General features: G+C 36.6%; 1 protein-coding gene across 2 annotated transcripts; it reads right to left on the reverse strand.

Moving 5' to 3' along the window:
* Positions 1 to 261: 261 nt before the first annotated feature.
* Positions 262 to 10,365, reverse strand: PCLAF (PCNA clamp associated factor). 2 transcript variants are annotated; one of them, XM_058541818.1, is made up of 4 exons: positions 10,179 to 10,323; positions 9,788 to 9,868; positions 7,134 to 7,296; positions 267 to 1,916 (listed from the first exon to the last, which is right to left on the reverse strand). In XM_058541818.1, exons 1-4 carry the CDS (start codon positions 10,222 to 10,224, stop codon positions 1,871 to 1,873), a joined length of 336 nt encoding a protein of 111 aa, XP_058397801.1. In that variant the 5' UTR covers positions 10,225 to 10,323; the 3' UTR covers positions 267 to 1,870. The 2 variants fall into 2 exon arrangements, with proteins under 2 accessions (XP_058397802.1, XP_058397801.1); XM_058541819.1 differs by lacking the exon at positions 7,134 to 7,296 and having other exon boundaries at positions 262 to 1,916; positions 10,179 to 10,365.
* Between the last annotated feature and the right edge of the window lie 827 nt (positions 10,366 to 11,192).

Below are 11,192 nucleotides of genomic sequence, written 5' to 3' on the forward strand. Positions count from 1 at the left end.
CTTTTTAAAAAATGATAAGCATTTGTCATCTTATAAATAACTCTTGGAGCACACTTTATAATTTTCGCCATAGTATTGCTCTTCCGTTGTGAAACTATGTAAACACAAAATACATATGATCCTCACAATGTTCTAGCATTCAAAAATTCCAGAAAAGTAGTTTTAATCATTGTTTAAAAATGATTAATGTCAAAAAATTGTCAGTAATTTGACACTAGCATTAATAATTTGAATAATCTATTCAAAGAGGAAAACAAGATTAACTTTGTGAAGAAGGGTATAAAATTACAAACTTAGTTTAATTATCTTTTTAATGTATAAATTTTATTTTTTGATTCAGTTTCAGTGGAAACAAAGAATCTGTACTTCCCTCATGTTCAGAAGAGGCTCAATTGCCAATCTACATTTTAAAAAAGCTTTGGCAAGGAAGCAGATTACATGGGACTCTGCCTAATAAAAGTGAGATATCATCAAATATTGTATATTGGAAACCAGTAGGTTCCTTAGGTCAAATTTTTTAGAAACAATTACATATCAAAATTAGACTTCATTGGACACACCACCAAAATTTCTCTGTCAATGAAAAATAGCAAAGCAGCTTTCAACCCAGCAGAACTTGACTTTAATAGAGTTGGTTTGAGCTACTCTTTAATAAGAAGCCTAATTATCAAGGAGCTACTTAGGATAAAAACTCTGCTTGAAATTCAGTAACATTTTGTTTGATATCCACCTCTAAAAGACAAAGGAAAAAATATAATCTACAATCATTAGGACTCAGTTTGGAAGCTGATAAAATCAGGTCAATGCACTGATTTGTATTTAGAAGAAATCAAATAGAAATATCTAGTAGGATATAATCTTAGGAAGCACACAAATGGATAGTCTATTTTGAAAATAAGTAAATATTCATTTATTAAAAACAAACTTCAGAAAAACATGACTGTTAAAAGAGGGTTAATTTTGACGACAGGATGTCAGTGAGCAAAAAGTGTGATGAGGAAGCAAGATCAATTACCAAGCAATATTATACCCACCTCTTCAATTATACCCCTAGTTATCTTGAAAAATATAATGGCAGCTCCAAGGACTTTGGACATAGCTCTGGGTTTATGGCATGATTTGCTTTTCATGTTTTATTGATTTCCAACTTTAAAAGTATCAGCACAAAGGGTAATATTTTATGATACTGAATCAAATGCATATTCTAGGAAAACTCCTCTCTTTTAATGTGGTTTATGGAATCTTCCTGCCTGATTCTATGCTAGTATTTTGTATTTTTGTTGTTGTTAGAAGCTTTATCAACCGTTTAAACCATCAGGATCAAATTGCCCTTAAATTTTTCTAAGGAGAAGATAGATAGTCATCCAAATTTTTTCAACATTGCATCATTGGTCCCCTTTCTTAAAAAGGGTATGGGTTCAGTTTAATTAATACTGAATCTTTTTAATGTGCAAAAATCTAACTCTGCTTTTTAAAGCAAAGAAAAGGAACAAAAATATGGCACCATTCCAATAATCAAATGCCAATAACAATGGCAGCAGTACAAAGATCTAAACAAATCTCAAATACAGCAGATTCATAATTAGAACACCATGCAATGATTTGTTGTTAGCAAGAACAAGAAGCTTAATAACAGGTAAAAGAAACCAAATACTGCATTATATTGAGTACCAAGCCAAGTAACCATAGTTAATCTTACAAACTCACCAATATCATAATTACTTGCTTTTGAATAACTAAATGTAAGCCTCATTTTTTAAATTAAATGTCTATTGAACAAAGCTAATTGGAACAAATACATTTATGCAAATTTACATCCTAGAATACCAGAGTAAACAGGAGACACTAGTCAAGGATGAATAAGAAAGTTCTATTCTTTTTCGTCATCTGTGTCATCAGGTGGCAAAGGACATGCTCTGTGGAAAGAATAGAGAACTTCAATAGTCACTCTAGTATCAACTGTTTAAAAAACAAACCAAAAATAGTTACAAACTTGTATAAATCAGGAACATTAATTAACAGTGCGGTGGTCAAGTGACTAGAAATGAGAAAAAATTAAACTCCGTTAATTGACAACACCTACAAATTACTAGAGCAACAAAATTTTTAACAATTTATTTTGCCTGTTAATTTGCTGAAACAGTGTTTCTCCTTTAGAATATGTTGCCTTTTTATTAATAAGGGAATCTCTATTTCTATTGCATCTTCTTTCAACATGTTAAGTGGATTGATAAACAGAGTATAATCCTTCAGGAAGAACTTTGTGATAATAAAAAGCAAAACAATTAGGGAGCTGGCCCAGTGGCATAGTGGTTAAGTTCGTGCGCTCCGCTTCGGCAGCCCAGGGTTTGCAGGTTCAGATCCTGGGTGCGGACCTATGTACCAGTTATCAAGCCATGCTGTGGCAGGAGTCCCACATAATAAAGTAGAGGAAGATAGTCATGGATGTTAGCCCAGGGCCAATCTTCCTCAGCAAAAAGAGGAAGATTGGCAATGGATGTTAGCTCAGGGCTAATCTTCCTCACCAAAAAAAAGCATAAAAATTAACCAATCCACCTGAGCAGAAAAAACATAGACTGTATTACACAATGAATGTATTATGAATGAATTATACAAATGTATTACCTGATTAGAAAAACCCCAAAATTGTTTAAGTTGGCATATAGTAGTCATACCTTTTGAAAAATAATTTACATTATCCCAAAGCCATTTTGTACTCATTACACTTTTTACAGACAAAAAGTCAATTAAAAACTTACTCATAAATCTGAATTTTTTTTAGAGCTAATGAAGCATTGTGAGATCTATTCTAAAATAATCAGTTTATAATATAATATTATATAATAATATTATATTATAAACATTATAATATAATAATAAATCTTGTAAATATAGTAATAGATCACTTACTATAGATTTACTATTGATAGTAAGATTTATTATTGATAGTAAGTAGTAAACTCTCAGTTTATAAGAAAGATTTCTGCTATAATCTCCCTAATCTATAGTAAGTGATCTATTACTATAGATTTACTATTGATAGTAAGATTTATTATTGATAGTAAGTAGTAAACTCTCAGTTTATAAGAAGGACATAAATAAATCAATAGATTTACTATCAATAAAGGAGTAATTACAAGTCTCTTAAACAAAGACGAATCTAACAAAGGGACCAAAAGGAATAATATAAACCTCTATTACCTAGTTTTATGTCACAGATTTTATTATACCATGGATCAAAGTTCTTTATGAGAATATATGTGTAATCTTTTCCATATGATGGAAAGCCTGTAATATAGGTTTTATTGCTATGATGATCAATGGTATAGCCATATTTGGCTATATTGCCAAATATTTTGTTTCCTTAACGGAAGTCACAAATAATTCAAGAGGACTGTAATATATCCTAGAGCTAATATCAACTATTAGCTTATTCATATTAGAAAGAGAAAGAACAAGGAAGAATGGTGCCAGACAATGAGAGAGAACTAAAAGAGACCTGTAGGATCATGAAAGCAAGTCTATTAAATGGCTCTATCCAAAATATATCCCCTTGGGTGTTTTTTATTGAGACCAGAAATCATAATAGTGATATAGCAACAAAATCTAAAATTTAGTTACTGCTCCAGAGTTTGACATTCCTTTTAAATATCTCATAAGATGGATAGTAGGCACTCAATAACCATTTGCTAAATGACCTTATGAATAGTATTGAATAATTCTTAAGATTTTATATGCATAAACATCATTTTATATGTCAAATACTTTGTATTAATTGGTCTTTCGGCCATTTATTTTTATTTAGTTTGTTTCAGTGCAAATCAATTCCAAACACAATGTGCAATCCAAAACAGATGTACAGTGTTCATTCACACACATAGATCTCAAATAGCTTGAGATCTGTTGGATCTGGTTGTTCCTGTGTGAGTTTCTAAAGATGGCAAATATTGGCTTAAGACTTATTAAGAGTACTATGGCCATATTGGATACTGTAACATCTAAGCATCAGTGTGTGAACATAAAGATTTGTGAGCCAAAGATTTCATGGAACGTCTATTTCTAAAAAGGTTTCTGTACATCAAGGCAGTTGTAAAGTTTTGCTTTCCAAAATCAAGTCCACTTAGATTTAGGACAGGTTATAACTATCTAAAAATATTTACTGATATAGAAAGTGTTCTAAATGTAGCTATTCTTATTCATAAAGTTTTTTTTTTAAATATTTACAGAATAAGCACAAAAGTGTTGTGAATTTAATGCAGGCAAGTTTCCAGTCTTCACTTTCCAAATACTTAATATACATTATTTTTGCCTCTTTCATATATTTGCCTTCAAAACAGATCAGTTTTTAGGTTGCAAAAATTATTCAGCATATGCAGAAATAAAAAGCAGTATTTTAAGATTGGTTGAAATCGGTGCACTTCTAATCTTGGAATCAAGTTAAGTGATCCAAGTTAGCTAAATGAATCTGGCACTCGTGTTGGATAGGAATGTGTGATAGGAAATACCTGTCATTTGACTTTTAAGTGTAAATGCAAGAATTATTCAATGCTTGGATTTGTAGTAGATTCCAATCGATCATTGCCCTGACACATGTCAGTTACTACATTAAGTCAAATGCAATGCCATATCCAAAGCGTTAAGTTCCCAAGAAAACAGTGAAACCTTAACAATGTAAAACTTTATGTAGAGTATATCAGCATTAAATTAGGACTGCTGAAACAATACACAGAGGATTTACAGTAACACCTGGTGGTTCCTTCCAACATACATCTAAATAGAATCATGGAAGCTTTTAATATTACCTAATCATTTTACGGCCTTCTAGATTTAAGGAACCAAATTGAAAACGGTATCTCCATTCCACAGCTCATCCTTTTTCTCTAGATCAAGGTGAAATTATTCTCATTTTCAAGGCAGAGTTTTAAGTGTCCATATTTTTTTTTTTTTTTTGTGAGGGAGATCAGCCCTGAGCTAACATCCATGCTAATCCTCCTCCTTTTGCTGAGGAAGACCGGCTCTGAGCTAACATCTATTGCCAATCCTCCTCCTTTTTTATTTCCCCAAAACCCCAGTAGATAGTTGTATGTCATAGTTGCACATCCTTCTAGTTGCTGTATGTGGGACGCGGCCTCAGCATGGCTGGGCAAGCAGTGCGTAGGTGCGCGCCAGGGATCCGAAACCGGGCCGCCAGCAGCGGAGTGCACGCACTTAACCGCTAAGCCACCGGGCCGGCCCTAGTGTCCATATTTCTTAAGCTACGTTTACATCATTATTTTTCACATCACATCATTAATTTTCGATGTTGTCTCTCTCTTCAGTCTTGTACATGAAACTCCAGAAGATTTAATATTGGCATTCAAATCCTTCAGATGCTCTTTAAACCAGTCCAATTTGAGACTCGCAACATTTTCTGTGTTAATGGATTAGTAATTAGTAGATTTGATGAAGACCTTTTTTTCCTTGCCACACTGATCTTCTAGATGCCATATGGATTGGGCTTTAAAATATGGATTGGTGAACTGTAGATGTTTCTTGGCCTAAGTCTCTTAACAGTAGAGATGTAGAAGGGCAAAGAAGAGCACAAAGAGACTTGCTGTTAATTGCGCGGCACAGCTGACTGTTGTGGTTTCCAACGTTTGCTCTGGTGTGCTGGTTAAAGGAATGAGTGAATAAATCGATGTGGGTAGAAGCAGGACCAGAAGCAGCAACCACATACTGTGGCTAGCCACCATCTCCTTGCCCTGTTGGTCACTGTGCATTGGGTCAGGCTCTCTGCTTGGCACACTGGAAGGTCAAAGGCCTCTAGCTGGTGCAGGGGAGGTAGCTAGCAGGGTCTTAAATCAGGAGGCATCATAATGGTGGTAACATGGCAGTACCCGCCCACCTGTGCTCACCACTCCTGGCCCCCCCATCAAATAATTTGCTTTTGAAACAAAATATTTCAAAGTTGTTTAGAGAACCTGGACCATATTACTTATAAATCTATAAAAAAGAAAAAAAAAAGCAGGTTTGCATTGTCTTGGGCATTATTGTAAGTGACATTTTTTTCCTGATTCTTTGTGTGGGGTTTTGTTTGTGTGTGAGGAAGACTGGCAACTGGTGTTAGCTCAGGGCCAGTTGCCAATCTTCCTCTTTTTGCTTGAGGAAGAGTGGCCCTGAGCTAACCCATCTTCCTCTATTTTGCATGTGGGATGCCACCACAGCATGGCTTGATGAGTGGTGTAGGTCTGCGCCTGGATCCAAACCTGTGAACCTGGTCCGCTAAAACAGAGTGCCACGAACTTAACCACTGTGCCATCAAGCCAGCCCCCTCCTGATTCTTAAAAGTACGTTTGTTGTTGAAAGTTGGTAACACTGAGTGAGTATGAGGAGAGATTTTTACCCAGAGATAATTACTATTGATATTTGGTATATTTTATACAGACATCTGGCATATTTATATACATGTCTTTTACACAATAAAGATTGTACTTTTGTATCCAGAATTTTTGCTTAACATTTATCATAAGCATTTTACTGACATTAGAAGCTTAAAAAGCATGATTTTTCTTAAAAAGTTGGCAGATTGAACTCTGTATGTGTGCAGTTTTATCTTTACCTAGTTTTGTTTTGAAATATTCTTACGTATTTATAGAGAAGTTGTAAAGAAAATACACCATGGTGTTAGTTTTGATTGTTTCTAAGTGATGGGGATTTCTGTACTTTACAACTTTTCTACATCGGTTATACATTTGTTGTGGAGGTTGAACTATTAGTTTTTTTGAGGGACAGGGTTAATGGAATTCAAGCTAGATAACCCAACATGGAAACTACTTTTTGGAAAAAAAAGACTATAGAAAATAGACAGTAAAAATTAAAGAATAAAGACAGGAAGTTCATGGTTAATAATGTAGCATTTATCATCTAAATGGGAACTGATCCTCTTTGAGTGACTGGAATGAGTAAAAATAATACCTTTCACTGATGTTTGAAATTTGGGGGTGACATAATAAGATTAGCACAAGTTTAAAAAACCTCTGGTTTGTATTTTCTTATCTGCTCAAGGAGAAACCTTAAAATTACTCAATATTCTATTGTCTTTTATTTTCAAGAATACAAGTATTTTCTTTACATTCCAGAGTATAAAAACTTACTTTCTCTTTGCTTTTCCTAAGCCACTGCTTCCTGCCTCTTCAGGAATCCGATTCTCTTTCTCAGAAACTCTAGGGGACAGCCTGAAGAATTCTCCAATTCCTTTTTGCCACTTGGGAGTTGGGCGCACACAAACTGGATTCCCTCCTGCATACTTATTTTCAGCTATAAAATATAAAAAGATGGAACTAAATAAGAACTAAGAATCTAGTCGCCATTCCTTAAAGGGAAACAATTCTTTAACATCAAATCTAAAGGGTATTAGATAGTATTACATCCATCTTAAAATAAAGAATTACAAAATGTGACATGATAAAGCTGTATTCAGTCAATAGTACATTACTATACATTATATATAATAATGTGTAATACTTTATTATAGTTATCCTTTAGCCTAGAAAAATAGCATTAACTAAATTTTTACAACTGGAAAATATTTTTCATACTTTGTCGACAAGCAGAGCTATTCAAATAGTCTTATGTACTATCATACTAAAGTTTGACATATTTTTTCCTAATATAATGTAGCACCAGGTAGTATAGACTGCCAAACTTTTACTTAATAAGGTCATTTAAAGCACATATAGAAGGCAAAACAAGTATACGTACAGTAATGTGAAAGTTTCCACATAAATAGGTTCCACTTTTCAAAGCACTTGGCTCCTTTTCAGTTCACAAGGTAAATCCAATTCCTGATTATTTTAAAACAGTAATATAAAGGAAAAATTGAGGGAAAGTTCCTGCCCCTTTATAAAGTAATGATTAGAACACCAAGAGGAGGAAATTATTAAGTTACTACATATATCTGTTGCTTTAAACACATTTGTCACAAACTCTAGCAGTTAAAGAAAACATAAAAGTTGCTCCCATATATACTGTCTGAAGTTATATTGCTTGTACTTTTTAAAAAGTACAAATAGCCTTTAAAAAATAATGATCCTTTGGTTCATAATTTTCCTGAAGGAAACTTATGAGAATGCTTTCACTACTAGAAAGTGTATAGCAGCAACAGAGAGTTCAGCATAGGATTCAAACCCAGCTCTGCTGATTTAGTTGTGTGACCTTTACCAAGGTATGTAACCTGAGCTTAAATTTCTTCATCTTTAAAATGAGGATATTTCCAATTTCATACAGTTGGTTATTGATTAAAAATAGAGATCTATTCTCACTCATATGTGGAATATAAACCAACACATGGACAGAGAAAACTATATTGTGGTTACCAGGGGCAACAGGGGTAGGGGGTGGGCACAAGGGGTGAAGGGAGACATATATATGGTGATGGACAAACAAAAATGTACAACCCAAAATTTCACGTTATAAACTATTAAAACATCAATAAAAAATAGAGATCTGTAAATGCCTTAATGATGCATTTGTCCAACACATGTTCACTAAGGATTAAAAAATAAATAAATAAAAGGGCCGGCCCGGTGGCATAGCGGTTAAGTTCGAGCGGGCCGCTTGGGTGGCCAGGGTTTGCAGGTTCAAATCCCCCAGCAGGCGGATTGATGCATCTCTCATCAAGCGATGTGTGGCGTTATCGCATATACGAAATGGAGGAAGATGGGCACAGATGTTAGCTCAGAGCCAGACTTCCTCAGCAGAAAGAGGAGGATTGGCAACAGATGTTAGCTCAGAGCCAATCTTCCTCACACACACAATAAAGGATCTATTCAATTGGCTCTGGTGATTCAACAGTAGACCAGACAATGGGATGTGGCCCTAATTGGAATTTAGTCTATTGGTATAGGGTATAAGATATTCCCAATAAATTCATCTACTTTCAGAATTTTTTAACTGCTGTTCCTTTTTATCTAAAGAGATTGAAATAGTAAATATTTTCTAATAAAATGTTTTAAATAGAGGGAAGTTTGAGTTAACTTAAAAACCCATGAAGTCCTTAACAGTGTTCCCCTGTATGTTCTGAATTAGACCTTGTGGAATTATCTTCCTAACTGCTCGATTTCCTTCTGAAAGAAATGAGGCACCAGTTGGCACGGTATTTTCTCAACCTCTCCTTGCACAGAAGGAGCAGTGTGAAGCTATTTCCCTGACCCGGTTTTTCCCTCCTAATGTCCTAAAGGCAGAATCAGGAGCTGCAAAATTGGAAAACACACACCGACGCCACACTCCAAAACAAAAAAAAAAAAAAAAAGAAGAAAGGAAGGAAAGAAAGAAAGAGAAAGGGAAAGAAGATGGGAAGGAAGGAAAGAAAAAGAAAAATATGCAGAAATGAAAACAAAAACATTTACACTAAGAAGATAACGTGATTAGCACTGTCAACTATCGTCCTAATTCTTAATCTAGTAAAGGGGCGCTTAAATAGCCTCCTACAATAAAAAGCTATCTGTCAATATTAAGAAAAATAAAAACGCTAAACCAGAAAAGAAAAATAGGTGTGAAGATAAACTGTATCTGTCCCTAAACCCTAGGCTTGAAATTCCTTTCCGTGCGACCCACACTTCTACCCGAGCTCGCCAAGAGGCCAAGGCCCCCTCATTATATTAAGGGCAAGGAAGAAATTCGGGCGTGAGGATCTCAGGAAAATAAATTCCACGGTGGGTCAGGGGGTTCGCAGGTCAGGAGAACTGTGGCGCCAAGCCTGATCCCCTTTGGGAGGGTTCCTCCAGGAGCTTGCAGAGGCGCTTTTTACCTTTCCTCGACGAAAGCGACGTGGAATTAGTGGCAGAGGTGGAGGAACCAAGCACCTTCCTGGGGGCTCGAGAAGCCACCACTGCGGAGAGAGGCAAAGGAGGGCGTTTAGAAGAAGGGGGCAGTAAAGTTCCGACACCGAGTCTAGTATCCACATTCTCACCACAGTCCCGGTCCCAGGCGCTTGGAGAGGAGAGCCTCGCGATCCAGAACAGGATAACCCTCCCCTGTCCCCGCCGCTTCTTCCTCTGGTTAAGGGGCCGGGCCGCTGCTTCCTGGCCGGCTGAACCAGTGTGGCGAACAAGGCCATGGACAGCGCCAGCCTCTCCCGCCCGGCGGCTGGGCTGTCCGGGGAACCCCCTGCCCTCCGCTACCGTGCACGACTGTCTCACCTTTTCTGTAGGTGCCTGGGATACTGTTTGCTTTAGTCCGCACCATGTTCAAACGCGAGAAGATGAGAGCAACCAATTGACTTTCCAGCCGAGGGTGTTTAACGCGACAAGGACCCAAAAACGAATCTCCCGCCACAATTTAAATTGGTCTCTTTCCCGCGCGCTCCAAGGTCTCTCCCGGTTCGCCGCTCCCATTGGCTCCGCGCCGTTCCCCCGCAACCAATCGCCAGTGTCTAGTGATGACAGCTGCGAGGTTTGGCGCAGAGATGACCCGTCCATCAACTTACAGAAGCTTGTGATTCGTACCCGCCCCAGGTGGGCGGTGCCAGGGCTCTTTCCTGGGTTGCCCCATGTGTGGGTGCTAAGATTCTGAACTAGGGAAATGGGCCTGCTTAGAAAGGAAAACTCAGGAAAGACAGCAAATTCCAACATTTCTTCAAAAGTTACCACAAGGTTAAATCCATAACGTTTGAATCCTGGAAGTGAAACCTGAATTGAAGCGGACTTTTTGATGCAAATCAAAATAAAGAGAACTTTCCTTTAATGCCACAGGCATGAACTCTCTCTGCATAACTAAAACAATTCTATGAAATGGGAGAAAAGAAAGCAAACAATTTATTTACAGGACTTTTCTACGTTTTTAGGATGGTGTGAAACTAAAGAAAAAACTGGGTGAATTGTATATACATACACACATTAAAAGAAACAAATTAATAAAACGTCTTCCCGAGACCTGTACAGTCTCCGAGTTCCTTAAAAAATATGCCAAATGTGCTAAGGGTACCTCTCTGGCACACAGTGAGCATAACTCTGGAATAGGAGCTTTTAACTATTTTCTATCCCTATGCCTATCTTCTAATTACTAACAATACACCTGTGAAGTGATTTTCACTCTCCGAATACCATGCATAAAACATGATCAGATGAGCTGGCTTTGGGATGTATTTTGTTAAATGCTCACTTGAAAGACAACCCTGAAAGCGTACGCAGGGCATTGATTCTCTCCAATTAATT

Source organism: Diceros bicornis, chromosome 5, assembly GCF_020826845.1.
Source record: "Diceros bicornis minor isolate mBicDic1 chromosome 5, mDicBic1.mat.cur, whole genome shotgun sequence".
Taxonomy (NCBI): Eukaryota; Metazoa; Chordata; class Mammalia; order Perissodactyla; family Rhinocerotidae; genus Diceros; species Diceros bicornis.